At 46.8% G+C, this 21,847-nt stretch overlaps 1 protein-coding gene across 1 annotated transcript in view; it reads left to right on the top strand.

Annotated features, from left to right (window-relative positions):
• LOC120928184 (transient receptor potential cation channel subfamily M member 2-like) overlaps nucleotides 1–21,847 on the top strand; it is a 199,865-nt gene that overhangs the window by 118,137 nt on the left and 59,881 nt on the right. Inside the window, exons 19-20 of the mRNA XM_040339294.1 lie at nucleotides 6,731–6,849; nucleotides 15,368–15,503. Of these exons, the coding sequence (XP_040195228.1) occupies nucleotides 6,731–6,849; nucleotides 15,368–15,503 (255 nt within the window). The remainder of the gene's footprint in view (nucleotides 1–6,730; nucleotides 6,850–15,367; nucleotides 15,504–21,847) is intronic.

The raw sequence follows: 21,847 nt of genomic DNA, 5'->3' as shown, positions 1-21,847 counted from the left end.
CTATCATCGCTCTTTTTCGGACAAAGCCGCGGCCCGGTTTGCCCAATTCAAGGTAGCCACGCTATGGAGCAGCATTGACACCGAGTTATTTTGCCGACACTTTGCTGGGCTCAGATCCCCTGTGTGCTCGACGTGTCAATCCTCTTCTCATACCGCGTACTGGTGCCCGAATTCGGAGGTTCCGGCCCTACCCAGTACATCCAGGGGTCTGGGGCTTCCTCCCCCGGCGGCAGGCCTTCCTGCTCCGGTGGATAAATTAGGCCGGCCCATTCACTTTCTTGGTAAGTCCCAGTTGTGCAACAACTATAATCATGGCATATGTAATTTCAGCCAGTGCCGGTTATTGCACATTTGCACAGGGTGCTTCAGGGCTCATCCCAAGTCGGCCTGCTCATTAAGGCAGCCCAAAGCTCCATGACTAAGCCGCATCAATGTGGCTTTGTTGCAGGAGTACTTAGCCGACCATCCGTCACCTTCCTTGAGCTGTTTTCTGGTCAAGGGGTTTTCGGAAGGGTTCCACACCGGGTTAGTGTCCTTACCCTTAATTAGCGTAGAATGTCCCAATCTCAGGTCTTCGGCCATGGATTCCGAGGTGGTGGACCTACTGTTGCAAACTGAGTTGGATAAGGGGTTTATCATTGGGCCATTCACAACTCCTCCTTTTCTAGTTTGGAGGGTTAACCCACTGGGGTTGGTGAGGGGCAAGTTTTCTAATAAACCTCAGTTAATTTACGACTTGTCTGCCCCTCATTCTTCGCACACACCTAGCTTGAATTCACTGATACCGTCAGAAGAGTTTTCCCTCAAATACGCTTCGGTTGACCAGGCCATTCAGTCCATCATCAGGGTAGGCCCTGGCGCTTGGCTGTCTAAAGCAGATATCGCTGACGCGTTTAAGCTGCTGCCAATTGCACCTGCACTTTGGCAATGGCATGGGATCAGGTGGAGAGGCAACTATTATTTCGCCACCAAGCTCACATTTGGGTCCAAAAGCAGCCCTTGGTTGTTTGATTCGTTTGCCCAGGCCCTTAGCTGGATCCTGACGTACAGGGTAAGTTGCAACAAGGTTATTCATTACCTCGATGACTTTCTCCTTATTGAAAGGGGCGGTCAGAGGCCCACCGATCTCCTGAAACTCACGTCCGTTTTCTCGGCTCTGAATGTCCCTCTGTCAGTTAAGAAGGTGGAAGGTCCCGTCACCAGGTTGACGTTTCTGGGTGTCACGCTGGACTCGCAATCTATGCAGGCCAGTCTCCCTCCAGACAAGCTGGATAGGATCAGAGATCGCATCCATGTTTTTTCTGTCTCTCAGGTTTGCACCAGGGTAGAATTACAGTCACTTCTAGGGATGTTAAATTTTGCAATGAGAATCATCCCCCAGGGTAGGACTTTCATCGCCAGGTTGCTTTCCTTGTTACCGTCTGCACCTTGTCCTGAGTCTCGGGTCATCCTGGATCCATCCGCCCTATCAGATCTCCTGATGTGGGATGAGTTCCTCCAAGGGTGGAATGGGGTTTCCATGTTTATCCCTATTGTGTCCAGTTTGTCTCCTCGGGTATCAACAGATGCAGCAGCCTCTAAAGGGTATGCGGCTATTTTTGGGTCACACTGGCTGGCTGGGTCTTGGTCCAAGGAAGTCTTGGCTATTCCCCGGTTTGCTGAAACTTCGGCTATGTTTGAGATCTACCCCATTGTTGCAGCAGCTCGGGTTTGGGGGCATTTGTGGGCAGGGCAGACGGTGTTTGTTTCCACAGACAATCAGGCTACAGCTGATATCATCAACAGTGGCAGGTCCAAGTCATTGCGGATCATGGGGTTTGTTCGTAGGCTTGTTTGGCTGTCTCTCCGCTTCAAATTTCATTTACATTGTAGTTTCATTAGTGGTTCTCTTAATGTGGCAGCTGATGCTTTATCAAGGTTTAATTTCCCACTTAATTTTTCAGCAGGTCCCGGACGCAGACGCTTGCGCTACACCTTCACCACCATTCCAGCTGTTAGTGTTGGATTGAGTACCCATCGAGCAGACGCAGCGGCCTTGATCGATAAGTCATTATCTGTCAATACCAGCAAGGCTTACCGTACTGCGTGGAATGCGTTTCTGGCTTTCCAATCGTCTTTTCCTAGTCCTGACTGTTATAATATCCAATACCTGTTAGCTTTCACTGCTTTTTGCCACTCCCAACTAAAGTTGGCCCATGGTACCATCAGGACATATCTTGCTGGCATTCAGCACTTCATGGCATTAGAGGACCCTAGCAGACCCTCCATTTTCACGGCACATCCCATCAAAGCTATACTTAGATGAAGTATAGCTAAAGAGCAGTCCCTCTACTGGGGTCATTAGACTTCCTAGCATGTCGGATATCCTCACGAGGTCCCCATTTGGGTTCCTGCCTAGCCTAGTGCTCAAGGCGGCTATATACCTGGCATTTTATGGGTTCTTGAGGCCGGGGGAGTTCACAGTTTCGGGCCCAGGTTCACGGGTTCTCCTGGTCAGCCATTTAGTCAGACACCCCGGCCTCTTCTGCTTGCATCTACAAGCCTGCAAAACACAGCAGACGGGAGGGGGCACCGACATTAGGTTTTTTGAGACCGGCAAGACTTGGTGTCCAGTGTTGGTGTTAGACCAGCTCACCAGGGCTTTGTCGGACAAGCCCAAGGAGGGTCCTCTTTTACCTTTCCCGTGTGCTCCCCTCTCCGCGGCTCAGTTCATTTTGCATTGCCGCATTCTTTTGGCTGGCATGGGTCTGGACCCCAAAGCGTACTCTGGCCATTCGTTCAGGATAGGCGCGGCGTCTGCAGCATCTCGCCAGGGGGTCCCGACCCATATCATTCAGAAATTGGGAAGGTGGAAGTCTTCTTGTTATGCTAGGTACATCCCGGAACCTCTGGTAGAGATGTCTCAAGCCTTTGTTAACTTATCAAATTAAATGATATATGTGTTGCGCACAATACATTTTTGGAGTTACTTCCTCCTACTGTGGTTATTTTTGCCCCCTTTTAGGCATACCGTCCAGGTGACCTCAGCACACTTCAGGTCTATGTGTTGGGTTCTGTGTTTTGTTGTGTTCTGTGTTTTCGTTATCTGTTTCCATCCTCGGGTGGACTACGAGTACAAGTGGAAGGCTGACCGCAGGTCAGCCTGTGTTTGTAGGAGGAGTCTGGCCATATAAAGCCTGCCCTCCTTTCACCTCCTCGTCCGTGGTCGTTGGGTCTCGTATCCCACCCACCCGTTCCCCTTTTTTTCTTTTCATTTCATTTCATTTCATTCATTCTTGGGTATGCCCCCTTTTAGGCATACCGTCCAGGTGACCTCGGCACACTTCAGGTCTATGTGTTGGGTTCTGTGTTTTGTTGTGTTCTGTGTTTTCGTTATCTGTTTCCATCCTCGGGTGGACTACAAGTACAAAGTTTATGTGCCTAAAGACCGCCACCAATACTCTATGGAGCTGGTGTGCGGTCCAAGCCTTGATTCCATGCGGATTACGGCAGGAAGTGACGTTGACGTTATCCAGAAGCCTCTATGCATTTCGCAATCAGTCTTCGCCAGCCACGGGGAAACACACCCTATACACCAGCTCCATAGAGTATTGCTGGAAAGACTCGGTTCCAGTCTTTAGGCACTTAAACTTGTGAGTGAGCATTTTTTATACTTTTTTTTATATTTAATAAAGCACAAAAATATTGCACAATGATGGATTTCTGCTTTTTATGAGATCTTGAGATTGACAATTACGGCGATATATGAAGTGAATATTGGTATGCCAGTTGGACAGACTACAAATTGGTTCCCAATTGTGGACTAGTTAACCCTGAGATAGACCAAAGGCGTTTTGGCATCCAATTTGAATACAGGATACAGTTGAGCATCTCTGAAGAGATACACTGGCACTATTTATAATTATAATTTGACACAAGTTTGGATTTTTGTTTTATTTCCTCTAGGTATATGTGAATGTACATTAGTCCAGTAGTGTTCGTCTAAATGCATTTTCGTACGAATTTCGTGTATTTTCATTATCGTTTTAACAAATGAATGCGCAGAATCTGAAATCCGAAAGATCCGACATAAAAAATACTTTATTTTCGTTTTCGTTGCTACAACAGTTCGATATAGATAGGAGATTTCGACATGACGCTGACAATAGCAATGTGTGTCTATCGAATCTGCGGTCAAATGTGCCTAACCTTAACTCTATTAGTCCAAGATTATTCTACATAGAGGGCCAGATTCGCGTAGATCAGCGGATCTTTAGATCCGCTCGATCTACCTGATTTAAGATCCGCTCCCGCAAGTTTGCGAGGCAAGTTTGTTATTCACAAACCACTTACCTCCAAACTTGCGGCGGCGGATCGTAAAACCCCCGGCGGAATTCAAATTCCGCGGCTAGGGGGAGTGTACTATTTAAATCAGGCGCGTTCCCGCGCCGATTTAAATGCGCATGCGCCGTCCGCGAAATTTCCCGGCGTGCATTGCTCCCACTGACGTCGCTAGGACGTCAGTGGTTTCGACGCTTACGTAAACGACGTCCATCCGTATTCGAGAACGACTTACGCAAACGACGTAAAAAAATTCAAATTCGACGCGGGAACGCCGGCTATACTTAACATTGGCTGCGCCTCATAGAAGCAAGGGTAAGTATACGCCGGGAAAGCCGATACGGAAACGACGTAAGAACACTGCGTCGGGTCCGCGTACGTTCGTGAATTTGCGTATCTCGCTGATTTACATATTATTTAACGTAAATCAGCGGGAACGCCCCCGGCGCCATTTTTTTAAAATTGAAAATAAGATCCGACAGTGTAACACAGTGTAACACAGTCGGATCTTAGCCCTATCTATGCGTATCTGATTCTATGAATCAGGCGCATAGATAGGACCAGTTTAAGTCAGAGATACGACGGTGTATCTGGAGATACACCATCGTATCTCTTTGTGAATCTGGCCCAGAGAGGGAAGATTCGACATTATAGATACAGTGTTGGGGTAGACCATTCGACATGAACGACGAAGCAGCGAAAAACATACAAACGTTGAATCTGTCATTGAAGGCTTATGGTGTCTGTCGAAAGTTCTAAGAAAATTCAACGGCGCAGCTAAACTGTAATCATTCATTTCCGGGCACATGCTCGGCCCATAGGCTATAGAAGAATTTGAATTTTAGTTGACTAGTAATAATAATTAATAAATATAATTATTACTAGTCATACAACATTAGAATTCTTCTAGCTTGTAGGCTGGATATTCGACCGGAAATGTACGATTGCGGTGTAGAACTGTTTAGCTGCTCCATCAAATCTTCTTAGAACATTCGACAGACACTGAGGGCCAGATTCTCGCACCTGCGGCGCAGCGTAACGTAACCCGTTTACGTTACACCGCCGCAAGTTTTCAGTCTAAGTGCCCGATCCACAAAGCACTTACCTGTAAACTTGCGGCGGTGTATTGTAAACACGTCCGACGCAAGGCGGCCCAATTCAAATGGGGCGGGTACCATTTAAATTAGGCGTGCTCCCGCGCCGGACGTACTGCGCATGCTCCGTTCGCAAATTTCCCGACGTGCTTTGCGCGAAATTACGACGCGCCGACGTGTTGAGAATCGCGACGTGCGTAACGTACTTACGCCGGGAAAACAAAAAAATTCAAAAGCAACGCGGGAAAGACGGGCATACTTTAACATGGTGGAGTAATTTTACACCATGTTAAAGTACCCCTAACTTTGCGACGGGAAACTAAGACTTGCGCCGACGTAACGACGGGAAAAACCTTCGTGGATCGCCGTAACTGCTAATTTGCATACCCGACGCTGGTTTACGACGCAAACTTCCCCCAGCGGCGGCCGAAGTATTGCATCCTAGGATCCGACGGTGTAATTCAATTACACCTGTCGGATCTTAGGGCTAGCTATGCGTAACTGATTCTATGAATCAGTCGCATAGTTTATGCTATATTATTTTTTCTTTATTTGCTATTTATTTTTTTCCCCCACAATAGTGGAGATACCCTTTTTTTTTTTTTTTTTTAAACTTTTTTTTATTAGTTTTCACAAGTACAAGTACAGTTACAGTGGTCCAAAAAGTATTGGCACAGTAGTTGGAACAATACAGGCATATCATGGCACACAGAAATGCAACCAATTCCCTTCCCTCCACTGTACTTCCCTCCCACATCAGTCGCATAGTTAGAACGGCCCTAAAACAGAGATACGACGGCGTATCAGGAGATACGCCGTCGTATCTCTTTTGTGAATCTGGCCCTATAAGCCTTCAATGACAGATTTGACCTTAATTCGGATTTTCGGGCGATTGCATTTTTTAACGAAACAAAGTAAAGAAATACAAATTTCGGGAGTAACTAAATACATTTATTTTTCGGACGAAAACTAAATTTCTGAAACAAAATATTTCAGTGTGCACATGTCTAGGGGACATCACTTGTTTTAGAGGTTTTTCCCTTTTTTTCATTTTTGTCCATGGAATAGCACTATGCTAATTATTTGTTAATTAATATTTAATGCTATTCACAGTGGTAAATATAAGCATTATTATTAAATGGTTGGCACAGTTACTACTTCTTTTTACATGAAGTAAACATACCCTTGCAAATTTTTTTTTTTTTTTTTTCTATCTTCTTGTCTATCATCTCTGTTATGTTCCTACCAGCCTGGCTGTTTGTATAGATCTTAGGACACATTCTAATTCTTTGACTGCCCTGTCCTCTGCCTCCCAGCTGTTTTATGACCCGGAGCATCGTGGCTTTGTGAAGAGTTCTATCCAATACATCTCAGAGTTTTGGAACCAGGTGGATTCGCTGGCTTTGGGGTTATTCGCTGTTGGGCTGATATGCAGGTGAGGAATTTAGCAATAGTCCTTTCACTGTAACTTTACAAAAGTGAACTTCTATTTAAGCAGTAAGAAACAAAAATTATTCTTGGGATTTTTAAGGTGCCAAACAACTATACATAACGGGCCAAATTCACGTAGAATCGCGGCGGAGTAACGTATCCTAGATGCGTTACACCGCCGCAATTTTTTATCGCAAGTGCCTGATTCACCAAGCACTTGCGATGAAAACTACGCCGGCGGCCTCCGGCGCAAGGCGGGCCAATTTAAATGGGCATGTGCCATTTAAATTAGGCGCGCTCCCGCGCCGGACCTACTGCGCATGCTCTGTTTCTTAACTCCCGCCATGCTTTGCGCGCCGTGACGTCATTTTTTTGAATGGCGACGCGCGTAGCGTACATCCGTATTCCCGGACGGCTTACGCAAACGACGTTAAATTTTTAATTTCGACGCGGGAACGACGGCCATACTTTAGACAGCAATACACTTGCTGACTAAAGTTAGGGCACCCAAAAAAACGACTAACTTTGCGACGGGAAACTAGACTAGTGGCGATGTAGCGAACGCGAAAAGCCGTTGTGGATCCGCCGTAACTCCTAATTTGCATACCCGACGCTGGTTTACGACGCAAACTCCCCCCAGCGGCGGCCGCGGTATTGCATCCTAAGATCCGACAGTGAAAAACAATTACACCTGTCGGATCTTAGGGATATCTATGCGTAACTGATTCTATGAATCAGCCGCATAGATAGAAACAGAGATACGACGGCGTATCAGGAGAAACGCCGTCGTATCTCATTTGTGAATCTGGCCCAACATTTTTAGTAGATGTTTCCATAAAATCAGAAAGTATCTTTAAATCATCCAAAAAAAAAATGCACAGCATATTGCATGATTTCAATAATGCGTATGATACGTTAGACAGTTTTTAAAAGTATGTTGCTCCAAGTAATTCTCTCAACATGTTTTGCCTTATATACAGCTTCCTCAGGAGAGTATGCTGCAAAATACAGGTTGCATCAAAAAACTCTAAATAGGATAATATAGGAAAACAATTGTTTAGGACTAGACGACATACTGTATACATTTTATACAGCAACTTAAAAAAAAATACATAATAATAATTACTGGAGTGTTATGAATGGCTTCTCCCTAAATTACTATATGCAGATATGTAAAAAATCAGACAACATGAGTGAAGAAAGTGGTTGGTTCATACAACTACATTGACACCAGACGAGACACCCGACAACCTCCAGGTGGTGTAAGCAAGCCTGTGTCTCTGGAGGTCATTAGGTGTCAATGTAGTTATAAGGCCCTTTTAATATGATTTCTCCCATCTGGCCGGAGAAGACAGCACAGGGTCAGGTAACCTTTATAAATGGGATAGACTCCGATGAAAAAGTCAAATTACAGATGTCATTCTGTATAAACCAGGGGCGGATCCAGAGTCTAGTCTCGGGAGGGGCACTGCCAGAAAATATGGGGCTAGATTCAAGTAGCCCGCTGTAAGTTTGTGCGGGCCGCAACTTAGACGGGCAAGTGCAGTATTCACAAAGCACTTGCTCCGTAATTTGCGGCGGCGTAGCGTAAATCAGCCGGCGTAAGCGCACCAAATTCAAATTTGCAAGAGGTGGGTGTGTTTTATGTAATTAAAACATGACCCCACGTAAATGACGTCTTTAACGAACGGCGCATGCGCCATTCGTGAAAGAATCCCAGTGCGCATGCTCGAAATTCCGCCGCAAATCGTCATTGCTTTCAACGTGAACATAAATTACGTCCAGCCCTATTCGCGAACGACTTACACAAACAACGTAAAAAAATTCAAAATTCGACGCGGGAACGACGTCCATACTTAACATTGCGTACGCCTCATAGAAGCAGGAGCAACGTTACGCCGGAAAAGCCTTACGCAATCGACGTAAAAAAATTCCGCCGGGCGCACGTACGTTTGTGAATCGGAGTATCTAGGTCATTTGCATATTCTACGCCGAAAACGACGGAAGCGCCACCTAGCGGCCAGCGTAAATATGCACCCTAAGATACGACGGCGTAAGAGACTTACGCCGGTCGGATCTTAGCCTAATTTCGGCGTATCTTGCTTTCTGAATACAGAAAGAAGATACGCCGGCGCAGCTTTGAATTTACGCAGCATATTTATAGATACGCCGGCGTAAATTCTTGCTGAATCCGGCCCATGATTTTTTGCGGGCAATTTATTGAGGAAATGGGTAGTGTTGGTGCTTCAATCATCCTGGCAACATGGTTGTTATGGTGTCAGGATGATTGAAGCGCATTATTTCTATTATTACATTGTAATATAAAATGAAATAGTTCAACTCACCATAATGCAGAATCAGTGGGAGCCATGAGTGTGTCACTTGCCACCATCATCTGCCACAAGTTGCGGATTGTCACTTGCCACGTCGCCTGTCACCAGATGCAGATTACCGCTTGCCACATCACCTGCCACAAGTTGCGGATTGTCAATTGCCACGTCGCCTGTCACCAGATGCAGATTACCACTTGCCACGTCACCTGCCACAAGTGAGAGTTGATGTCATCTCTCTGCTCCCCCTCCCGCCGAGCCGCCTGCTCACTCACCCATGCACCGAGCTGCCCACCCTGAACTGCTTACTATAAGAAAGTCAGAATCATTTTGATTTTGCTGTTTCATATAAATGAAGCCCTGTGTAAGGAAAGGACGGAGTGTCAAGGAAATGTCCGTAGAAGAAGTACTGGCAATCTTGCCAGTAGAAGAAATGGCCATGGAAGAAGTACTGGCAATCTTGCCAGTAGAAGAAATGGCCATAGAGGAAGTACTGGCAATCTTGCCAGTAGAAGTAATGGGAGCCATAGGCTCATCATGTGACAGGAAGATCCTTCCTGCTGCCTATTTAAAGAGAGCTCTGATCATCAGGCGGTGCTGACTGGTCTTCAGCAGTTCCCTGATTTCCTGACACCTGTATTATCTACCAGATTCCTGTTACCGACCCGGCTTCCTTGACTCTCCCTCTGGACCCTGATTCCTCCTGAATACCTGGCTTCTGATCCCGGCTATCCATTTGACCTTGCTCCTGCTGATCCTTGTGTACTTCGCTGCCCGTCTGTTATCAAACCCGGCTATCCTCTGACCACTGCATTCCGGACGTTCCCGCTACTTGTTCAACTTGACTCTGCAAGTGGGTTGGAGTTCCTCTTAACTCCAGCTGTTCTCTTCACACCACCTTGCCCGGTGCCTGCTGCTCTACCAGTGTCTTCTGTCTTCACCTCCACCTGACAGCACTCCAAGCAACACTCACAGGCACTCGTGTTCCTCCTAACCTGAACCGCCATCTGTCCCATCCTCAGAGGGGTTCTGGGCTGGAGATACAAGGGAGGCCGACCTCGTCACATCAGACTCCTACCAGGTACGTGACAGTACCAGTCAGCCAGGAATGGAGTCTGAAAGGGAGGCTTCTCCATCAAGGGACATTCTTGGGACAATTTCTGCACTTGCTCATATTGTGCAGAATTTACAGAAGGACCTCAGTCGCATGGACGAGCGATTCTCGCACAAAGAAAGTGTTGCACCAGCCCCTGATTCTCCTTCAGTCGCAGATGCCTCTACTCAAGTTGAGTCAAGCTCTCCCTATGGATTTATTCCTCCTCCTCCGGAACCCAGGGTGCCTATCCCCGAGCGATTTTCTGGAAATCGTGAAATGTTTAGAACTTTCCGCAATTCCTGTGAACTTTACTTTTCCCTGTTACCCCGGACCTTTGTTTCTGAGGACATTAAGGTGGGGTTTGTAATCACACTCTTGTTGAATGAACCCCTTTCCTGGGCTCATCACCTCCGTGAGCAGCTTGACCCTGCCCTGGCTACCATCGATTCTTTCTTCTCAGCCATGGCTCAGTTATATGCCGATCCCTTCTGTCAACAGTCGGCAGAATCCAGGCTTCATAAGCTACAACAAGGGTCAAGACCCGTCGAGGACTATATCACAGACTTCCGTGTTCTAAGTACTGACACCCAATGGAATAGTCCTGCCCTTCGCCACTGGTTTCGTCATGGTCTTTCCGATTCCTTAAAGGATGAACTAGCCAGAGTTGAGATCCCAGCATCCTTGGAAGATCTGATTAGTCTGACCACTCAGATCGACCGCCGGTTACGTGAAAGACAGGTGGAGAAAACTGAAGGGATCCTTTCTGTGGCTTCAAGGCCTGATCCATCTACCACACCTCCCAGCCAGAAGGCTCTACATAAGACCTACAACAGGAGCTTTCCAAGAGCACCCCTTACCCCGGCAGAACGTCTCAGACGACGACGTGCTAACTTGTGTCTATATTGTGGGGAGGCAGGTCACTTTTTACAGACTTGTCCAGCAAGGACCACCAGAGCCTGTTTCCAACGACCCCACTTGGAACATCTTCTCGGAGAGGGTCGGTCCCAACTTTCCCTTCCAGTCATCCTCCAGTTTGCCGGAAAGACTCTCCCTGTGTCAGCAATTATAGACTCTGGGGCCTGCAGCTGTTTTGTGGATTCCACATTTGTCTCTCTGCATCAGCTTCCCGTTTGTACTAAGAAACAAGAATTCCATGTCCACTTGGCTGATGGCTCTGGCATCAAATCTGGCCCGGTCACACAAGAGACTGCACCTATTTTTTGTCACACCCCTTCAGGTCACCACGAATTCCTCCGGTTGGATGTCATAGCCTCACCCATGTTTCCCATCATCCTTGGTGTTCCATGGCTAAGAGCCCATAACCCGCACATTGACTGGCCTACCGGGGTTGTCACCTTCTCTTCCAACTACTGTCTGGAGCACTGTTTTCCGGAAAAGCCTGTTAACACCGCTCCCCTTCTGAGTCTTCAACCTGACCCTGAAACCATTAAACTGGTACCTCCGGCTTACCATGAATACCTGGGCGTGTTCAACAAGAAGGGTGCAGACACTCTTCCGCCCCACAGGACATATGATTGCCCTATTGAGCTATTACCAGGAGCCGAGATTCCTTTTGGCCGGATCTACCCACTCTCGGAACCCGAACTGGAAGCCCTACGTGCCTACATAGATGAAAGTTTGGAAAAAAAGTTCATCCGACCCTCCACGTCACCTGCAGGTGCCGGTATATTCTTTGTGGAGAAGAAAGATCACTCCTTAAGACCCTGAATTGATTACCGGGACCTTAACAAGATCACTGTTAAAAACAGGTACCCTCTTCCCCTGATCCCCGAACTGTTCCAGAGGCTGCGGGGGGCACGGATATTCTCAAAACTAGACTTGAGAGGGGCATACAACTTGGTTAGAATCAGGGAAGGGGATGAATGGAAGACGGCCTTTCGAACACGCTTCGGTCACTTTGAGTATCTAGTCATGCCATTTGGACTCTGCAATGCCCCAGCCACCTTCCAACATCTAGTGAATGATGTTTTTCGGGACTATCTTGACTTATTTGTCATAGTTTATTTAGATGACATCCTGATCTTCTCTGAATCCCTCGAATCTCATCAGATCCATGTCAAGAAAGTCTTGGACCGACTCAGGAAACACTCTCTCTACGCAAAAGCTGAAAAATGCGATTTCGAAAAACAAATTACACATTTCCTTGGACTTGTTATTTCCGCTGATGGGATCTCAATGGACCCGCAGAAAGTTACATCTGTTCTGGAATGGCCTGCTCCTACTGACAGGAAAGCCGTTCAGCGGTTCGTGGGATTTGCCAATTTCTACAGGAAATTCATTAAGAACTTTTCTGGCATTATTTCCCCCATCACGCAATTAACCAAGCAGCATATTCCTTTCCAGTGGACACCCGAAGCTCAAGAGGCCTTTGAGCAACTAAAGATCTTATTTACCTCAGCTCCCATCCTGAAGCACCCCGACCCTGCCTTGGCCTTTGTATTGGAGGTTGATGCCTCCGAAAATGCAGTCGGGGCTATATTGTCCCAACGTCAGGGTCCTAAGTCCCTGCTTCACCCTGTGGCCTTCTTCTCCAAGAAGCTAAACCCGTCCGAGAGGAACTATGACGTTGGGGACCGGGAATTGCTTGCTATTAAAGCTGCACTTGAAGAATGGCGCTACCTCCTGGAAGGAGCCTCTCATCCGATTCTCATCTTCACGGATCACAAAAATTTAGAATATCTAAGGACGGCTAAACGGTTAAGACCTCGACAAGCAAGATGGGCATTGTTTTTCTCTCGTTTTGTGTTTCACATCACCTTTCGCCCCGGCTCTAAGAACGGTAAGCCAGACGCCTTGTCTCGAATGTTTAAAGATCCTGTGAATTCCGCAGAGCCTGATACCATCCTCCCGGCTAAAAATTTTTTGATCCTTCAAGCAGATCTGATGTCTCAGATAAAGGCAAGTGTGATCAACCAACCACCTCCACAGGACTTAGCGCTTCAACTAAAGAATGGCCTTTATCTCCATGGGGAACAAGTCTTTATCCCTGAACAATTCAGAGTATCCATTTTGGGACGTTGCCATGACCACCCCTTAGCCGGTCACTACGGAATCCGTAAGACTGCCGATTTGGTCGCACGCTCCTTCTGGTGGCCAGAATTATTGCAGGACTGTAAGAGATATGTTAAATCTTGTATTACATGTCTTCGAAATAAGACGGACAGAACCAAGACTTGGGGTCTTCTGGAACCTCTCCCTGTACCTAAGAAACCATGGAGCATGATCTCCATGGATTTTTTCGTGGAACTTCCCCCATCTGAGGACTTTAATACCATCTTTGTCGTGGTGGATCGCCTCACTAAGATGGCTCACTTTGTACCCTTGCAAGGCACTCCTTCTGCTACAGAAACGGCTACGGCTTTCATCAAGGAGATTGTCAGATTGCATGGTATTCCCGACAGTATTATTTCCGACCGAGGGGTACAATTCACCTCTAGATTTTGGAGGGCCTTATGTGAAGCACTAAATATTGAACTTCGTCTGTCCTCTGCATATCATCCACAAACCAACGGTCAGACTGAGAGGACGAACCAAACCCTTGAGCAGTACCTACGGTGTTTCTCCTCCTTCGCACAAGACGATTGGCTATCCCTCCTTCCGCTTGCAGAGTTCTCATATAACAACACCATGCACTCAGCAACCAATCAATCCCCTTTCTTCGCTAATCTTGGCTATCATCCATCCTTTCTACCAGAACTACCTGTTGAATCTCCCGTACCTGCTGTACAAGACCGGTTAAACTTATTTTCTACCAACAATCAGGTGCTACAGGATGCAATCTCTAAGTCTCAAGCAAGTAACAAAAAGTTCTTTGACAAGAAGAGAAGAGGCAATCTGAACCTGGAGCCTGGGGATAAAGTCTGGCTATCCACGACCAATCTTAAATTAAGTTGTCCCTCGAGGAAACTTGGTCCCAAATTTTTGGGCCCCTTCCCTGTGAAACGGAAGATCAATGCAGTGGCTTTTGAATTGGTGTTACCCAAGAATCTGAAGATGCACCCGGTATTCCACGTTTCCTTATTGAAACCAACCATGCCAAACCCCTTCCCTAACCGGGTCTCGGAAGTTCCCTCTCCTGTGCTAATTGAAGGGAATGAGGAATTTGAAGTAGAGTCTGTATTGGACTGTAGACGTAGAAATAATCTTACTCAGTTCCTTGTCAAATGGAAGGGCTACGGCCCGGAAGAAAATTCTTGGGAACCGGCTTCTAACATACATGCACCAAGATTGGTGCAAGCCTTTTTTCAACGCCACCCAGAGAAGAGAGCCCTGAGGGGCATCCAGAGGCTGCCCGTAAGGGGGGGGCAATGTAAGGAAAGGACGGAGTGTCAAGGAAATGTCCGTAGAAGAAGTACTGGCAATCTTGCCAGTAGAAGAAATGGCCATAGAGGAAGTACTGGCAATCTTGCCAGTAGAAGTAATGGGAGCCATAGGCTCATCATGTGACAGGAAGATCCTTCCTGCTGCCTATTTAAAGAGAGCTCTGATCATCAGGCGGTGCTGACTGGTCTTCAGCAGTTCCCTGATTTCCTGACACCTGTATTATCTACCAGATTCCTGTTACCGACCCGGCTTCCTTGACTCTCCCTCTGGACCCTGATTCCTCCTGAATACCTGGCTTCTGATCCCGGCTATCCATTTGACCTTGCTCCTGCTGATCCTTGTGTACTTCGCTGCCCGTCTGTTATCAAACCCGGCTATCCTCTGACCACTGCATTCCGGACGTTCCCGCTACTTGTTCAACTTGACTCTGCAAGTGGGTTGGAGTTCCTCTTAACTCCAGCTGTTCTCTTCACACCACCTTGCCCGGTGCCTGCTGCTCTACCAGTGTCTTCTGTCTTCACCTCCACCTGACAGCACTCCAAGCAACACTCACAGGCACTCGTGTTCCTCCTAACCTGAACCGCCATCTGTCCCATCCTCAGAGGGGTTCTGGGCTGGAGATACAAGGGAGGCCGACCTCGTCACATAAGACTCCTACCAGGTACGTGACACCCTGGAACCACAATCTTAGATTCTACCGGTAAGAATGTTCTAATATTTCACACTTCTAACGGCCCTTTTTCTGTTTCCAGATTGGTTCGGCCAGACACTGTCTATCTGGGCCGTGTGTTCCTGTCTCTAGACTACATGATATTCTGCATCCGCCTCATGTACATGTTCACTGTCAGCAGAGTTCTGGGTCCTAAGATTATCATCCTCCGCCGAATGGTAAGATAGTGATCTAAAGCAGGTTGTAAATATCTACTTATTATTCTTGAGAGATAATTTGTCATCCTACAGTTATGGTATATGACTAATGTTTGTGCACACCTGACCATCACACCTACATGAGCTTGTTGAATATCCTGTTCCAAAATCATAAGCATTAAACTGGGTTCCTCTCCATTCCTCTTTGCAGTTATAACAGCCTCCGCTCTTCTGGAAAAGCTTTCCAAAAGTCATAAAACCTTGTCTTTTTTAGAGTTGGCTTTGTGCACAGGTGTACACATAGCTCCCAACTGTCCCTGATTTGGACAATGTCCCTCTGTCCCTCTTTCTCCTCATTTGTCCCTCATTTTGGTCTGATCTATATAGTTGTATATAAAATCAGGGCCGGCGCTAGCGCAAGGCAACATGGGCACTTGCCTTACGGCGCCAGCGCCGGCCCTGGGGGGGCGCCAAAAAAAGCTCCTTGCTCGTAAGAAATTAAAACCGACTCCTACGATGCAGCCGCCTCCCGCACTATAGCCCCGGCGGCACGGCACTTCACTTGGGCTCCGTTCTGTTTTTTTTTCCGTCTGGTGGTCTGTCTCCCGGCCTGCTGTAAACACAGCACCACGTCCCATATGGCCAATCACCACAGAGGCACAGCGCCTCCCACTCTGCCGCCCGCCAATCGTGCACAAACAAACCTAGAAAAAAAACTTTCCCCGCCCACCTACATCTAAAGCATCCAGCAGCACGGTAAGCAGGGGAGGGAGAGACAGTGAGCAGTGCTGAGTAGAGAGCTCTCAGCTGCTGAAGCTAACATAAGTAAACCAGCAGGTGATTGCCCTCTGTTCAGAGCTGCTCACTGTCTCTCCATCTGCATGATTAATGTAGGAAGGGACAGAGCTGGGGGGTGTCTGTGTAAATCTAAAGGGGTCTAGTGGTGCTGTGTAATGTAAAAGTGGTCCAGAGGTGCGGTGCTGTATAATGCAAAAGGGGTCCAGCGGTGCTGTATAATGTAAAAGGGGTCCAGAGGTGCGGTGCTGTATAATGCAAAAGGGGCCCAGAGGTGCGGTGCTATGTAATGTAAAAGGTGCTCAGAGGTGCAGTGCTGTGTAATGCAAAAGGTGCCCAGAGGTGCGGTGCTGTGTAATGCAAAAGGGGCCCAGAGGTGCGGTGCTGTGTAATGCAAAAGGGGCCCAGAGGTGCGGTGCTGTGTAATGCAAAAGGGGTCCAGAGGTGCGGTGCTGTGTAATGCAAAAGGGGTCCAGAGGTGCGGTGCTGTGTAATGCAAAAGAGGTCCAGAGGTGCGGTGCTGTATAATGCAAAAGGGGTCCAGAGGTGCTGTGTATTGTAAAAGGGGTCCAGAGGTGCGGTGCTGTGTGATGTAAAAGGGGTCCAGAGGTGCTGTGTATTGTAAAAGGTGTCCAGAGGTGCAGTGCTGTGTGATGTAAAAGGGGTCCAGAGGTGCTGTGTATTGTAAAAGGGTTCCAGAGGTGCGGTGCTGTGTGATGTAAAAGGGGTCCAGAGGTGCGGTACTGTATAATGCAAAAGGGGTCCAGAGGTGCGGTACTGTATAATGCAAAAGGGGTCCAGAGGTGCGGTGCTGTGTAATGCAAAAGGGGTCCAGAGGTGCGGTGCTGTGTAATGTAAAAGGGGTCCAGAGGTGCGGTGCTATGTAATGTAAAAGGGGTCCAGAGGTGCGGTGCTATGTAATGTAAAAGGGGTCCAGAGGTGCGGTGCTGTGTAATGTAAAATGAGGTGAGGTTTCTGTGGAGGACAAGACAGAGAGAAGACTTGCAATTAGGGGAACCCCAAAGCCAGGCAGGGCAGCAGCACACTGGGATGTGGCGCCATCGGCAGTAAAGCGCCGCTATTTTAGCGGCACTTTACTGACGTTTTTGCGGTGCTGTGCATGTGTGCCGGGGGGGGGGGGGGGGGGGGGGGGGGGGAGGCGGCAAAATGCACCTTCGCCTGAGTTGGCAAAAATCCTTGCACCGGCCCTGTATAAAATGCACTTTTTAGTTCTCATGCCTTGTACCCACGATCGATTTTCATGACGAGAAAACTGCAATTTTTTATATTGGTCGTGAAAACCGGTCGTGTGTATGCTCCCTAGCAGTTTTCTCAATGAAAAAACTGGCTGCAAAAAAAATTGAAACCAGCTCTCTTTTTTCTCGTGTTTCCCGTCAGTCTCTTTCTCGTCGCGAAAAACGGTCGTTTGTATGCTTTTCCGAGGGGAAAAAAACTTGCATACTCAGAGTCAAGTATGCAGCCCAAAAGAAGCCCAAATGGTGGCGCCATTTGAAAGGAACTTTCCCTTTATAGTCCTGTCGTACGTGTTGTACGTCACCGCTCTTTGGTCGCATTTTTTTTTTGCATGAACGTGTGTATGCAAGTCAGGCTGGATAGGAATCATATCGGGAAAAACGTCGTTTTTTTTTCCTGCCGAGAAAAATGGTCGTGTGTTCGAGGTAATGCTCTCCCGCCACTCTATTTATTTATTTTTCCTTTCTGCTCGCTCTGAGCCTCTGCTTCTTTCTTTCCACTTCTTCAGATTTTTCTCTACTCAAGTGTTCTATGGTTTAGAGGTCATGGGCCAGATCCACGTACATCGGCGCATATATGCGTCGGGCGTAGCGCATCTCTGATACACTACGCCGCCGTAACTTATTATTATTTTTTTTAATCCTCAAAGAATGTGCGCCGTAAGTTACGGCGGCGTAGTGTATCTTTGGTGGCGTAAGGGCGCGCCATTCAAATGGATGTGATGGGGGCGTGTTTTATGTAAATACGTCTTGACCCAACGTAAATGACGTTTTTTTTCAACTGCGCATGCGCCGTCCGTGGGGGTATCCCAGTGCGCATGCTCGAAATTAAACCGGAACAAGCCAATGACCGGTGATGTAATTCTACGCAAAGCCCTATTCGCGAACGACTTACGGAAATGACGTAACATTTTCAAAATTCGATGCGGGAACAACGGCCATACTTAACATTAGCTTTGCCTCATATAGCAGGGGTAACTTTACGCCGAAAAAAAAAGCCGAACGCAAACGCTGTAAAAAAATGCGCCGGACGTACGTTCGTGGATCGCCGTATCTAGCTAATTTGCATACTTGACGCGGAATTAGACGGAAACACCACCTAGCGGCCAGCGGAAAAATGCACTTAAGATCCGACGGGGGTACTAAGACGTACGCCTGTCGGATCGAGCCCAGATGCAGTCGTATCTTGTTTTGTGGATACAAAACAAAGATACGACGCGGGAACTTTGAAATTACGCGGCGTATCAATAGATATGCCGGTGTAATTCGTTTGTGGATCTGGCCCCTAGTGTGCAATATTTTGGGTTGTGTTCTGAAATTGAAGTTCCGATATGAGTCTCTCCCCGGCTGATGGGGTTTGGAAGAATGTGAGGGTCTAGGATCCCCCCTCCAGCACAGTTAGATCCCACTCGGGAAGTTGGGGGGGCGGAACCCGCCTCCAGTATTAATTTGTTTCTCTATAGTCTTGCCGACAGTTGCTAATATATTACAATTCAGAACGGTCCAAAGACCTGAGCTCTTGTTCCTATCTGTTACAGCTATTCACAGTTTCCACTCCTCTGCTTGTTTACTGCCGTTTACTTATGTATGACTTATGCTTAATGTTTAACTTATGCATTTTGAACTAAAAAAAATTGACATAAAAAACAAAAACTTTCAAAAAGTGTTTCCCAGTGCCAAATCTTTCATCCAATTTCAAAATGTCTGCATTTGTCAATTTTAAAAGCCAATATAGTGGTAAAAAAAAGCCCTTGTGGATTTAACTATCCTTTTTTCTGGGATAATTCTCCTTTAAGGGGGTGTGGCAGTGGGCATGTCCCATGCCTACATACATTTGCTGGTAGGTGTCCCTCATTCCCATCTCAAAATGTTGGGAGGTATGGGTCATGCTGGAACGTAAATAGAACTTTTCCAAACTGCTGCAACAACATTGAAAGTGCATCATTGTCTAAAAAAAATTGTATGTTGTAGTATTAAAGGGGTTGTAAAGGTAAAACATTTTTTCCCTAAATATCTTCCTTTACCTTAGTGCCGTCCTCCTTCACTTACCTCATCCTTCCATTTTGCTTTTAAATGTTCTTATTTCTTCTAAGAAATCCTCTCTTCCTGTTCTTCTGTCTGTAACTCCACACAGTAATGCCAGGCTTTCTCCCTGGTGTGGAGAAAGCCTCTTGAGGGGGGAGGGGGCGAGCAGGAGGGTCAGGATATTCTCTACTTTGCAGATTGAGAAAGGAGCTGTGTGTTAGTGGGCGTCCTGACACTCCTGCTCGCCCCCTCAAGAGGCTTTCTCCACACCAGGGAGAAAGCCTTGCATTACTGTGTGTAGTTACAGACAGAAGAACAGGAAGTGAGGATTTCTCAGAAGAAATAAGGACATTTAACCACTTCATTACTGGGCACTTAAACCCCCTTCGTGCCCAGACCAATTTTCAGCTTTCAGCGCTGACGCATTTTGAATGACAATTGCGCGGTCATACAACACTGTACCCAAATTATATTTTTATCATTTTTTTCCCACAAATAGAGCTTTCTATTGGTGGTATTTGATCACCTCTGCGATTTTTATTTTTTGCGCTATAAACATTAAAAAACAGAAAATTTTGAAAAAAACACAATATTTTTTACTTTTTGTTATAATAATAATAATATCCCAATTTTTTTTAAAAAAAATATAAATTTCCCTCGGTTTAGGCCGATACGTATTCTTCCACATATTTTTGTTAAAAAAAAATCGCAATAAGCGTATATTGATTGGTTTGCGCAAAAGTTATAGCGCCTACAAAATAGGGGATAGATTTATGATTTTTTTTTTTTTTTTTTTTTTTACTAGTAATGTCGGCGATCTGTGATTTTTTTTGTCAGGGCTGCGATATTGCGGCGGACTTATCGGACACTTTTGACACAATTTTGGGACCATTCACATTTATACAGCGATCAGTGCTATAAAAATGCACTAATTACTGTATAAATGTGACTGGCAGTGAAGGGGTTAACACTAGGGGGTGAGGAAGGGGTTAAATGTGTATCCTGGGTGTGTTCTTACTGTGTGGGGGGAGGGGACTGACTGGGGGAGGTGACCGATGCTGTGTCCCTATGTACAAGAGACACAGATCGGTCACCTCTCCTCTGACAGCACGTGGAGCTCTGGGGAACCCCAAAGCCAGGCAGGGCAGCAGCACACTGGGATGTGGCGCCATCGGCAGTAAAGCGCCGCTATTTTAGCGGCACTTTACTGACGTTTTTGCGGTGCTGTGCATGTGTGCCGGGGGGGGGGGGGGGGGGGGGGAGGCGGCAAAATGCACCTTCGCCTGAGTTGGCAAAAATCCTTGCACCGGCCCTGTATAAAATGCACTTTTTAGTTCTCATGCCTTGTACCCACGATCGATTTTCATGACGAGAAAACTGCAATTTTTTATATTGGTCGTGAAAACCGGTCGTGTGTATGCTCCCTAGCAGTTTTCTCAATGAAAAAACTGGCTGCAAAAAAAATTGAAACCAGCTCTCTTTTTTCTCGTGTTTCCCGTCAGTCTCTTTCTCGTCGCGAAAAACGGTCGTTTGTATGCTTTTCCGAGGGGAAAAAACTTGCATACTCAGAGTCAAGTATGCAGCCCAAAAGAAGCCCAAATGGTGGCGCCATTTGAAAGGAACTTTCCCTTTATAGTCCTGTCGTACGTGTTGTACGTCACCGCTCTTTGGTCGCATTTTTTTTTTGCATGAACGTGTGTATGCAAGTCAGGCTGGATAGGAATCATGTCGGGAAAAACGTCGTTTTTTTTTCCTGCCGAGAAAAATGGTCGTGTGTTCGAGGTAATGCTCTCCCGCCACTCTATTTATTTATTTTTCCTTTCTGCTCGCTCTGAGCCTCTGCTTCTTTCTTTCCACTTCTTCAGATTTTTCTCTACTCAAGTGTTCTATGGTTTAGAGGTCATGGGCCAGATCCACGTACATCGGCGCATATATGCGTCGGGCGTAGCGCATCTCTGATACACTACGCCGCCGTAACTTATTATTATTTTTTTTAATCCTCAAAGAATGTGCGCCGTAAGTTACGGCGGCGTAGTGTATCTTTGGTGGCGTAAGGGCGCGCCATTCAAATGGATGTGATGGGGGCGTGTTTTATGTAAATACGTCTTGACCCAACGTAAATGACGTTTTTTTTCAACTGCGCATGCGCCGTCCGTGGGGGTATCCCAGTGCGCATGCTCGAAATTAAACCGGAACAAGCCAATGACCGGTGATGTAATTCTACGCAAAGCCCTATTCGCGAACGACTTACGGAAATGACGTAACATTTTCAAAATTCGATGCGGGAACAAC

This window comes from Rana temporaria, chromosome 2 (genome assembly GCF_905171775.1).
Source record: "Rana temporaria chromosome 2, aRanTem1.1, whole genome shotgun sequence".
In the NCBI taxonomy this organism is placed as follows: domain Eukaryota; kingdom Metazoa; phylum Chordata; class Amphibia; order Anura; family Ranidae; genus Rana; species Rana temporaria.
This window is presented reverse-complemented; position numbering and strand designations above follow the sequence as displayed.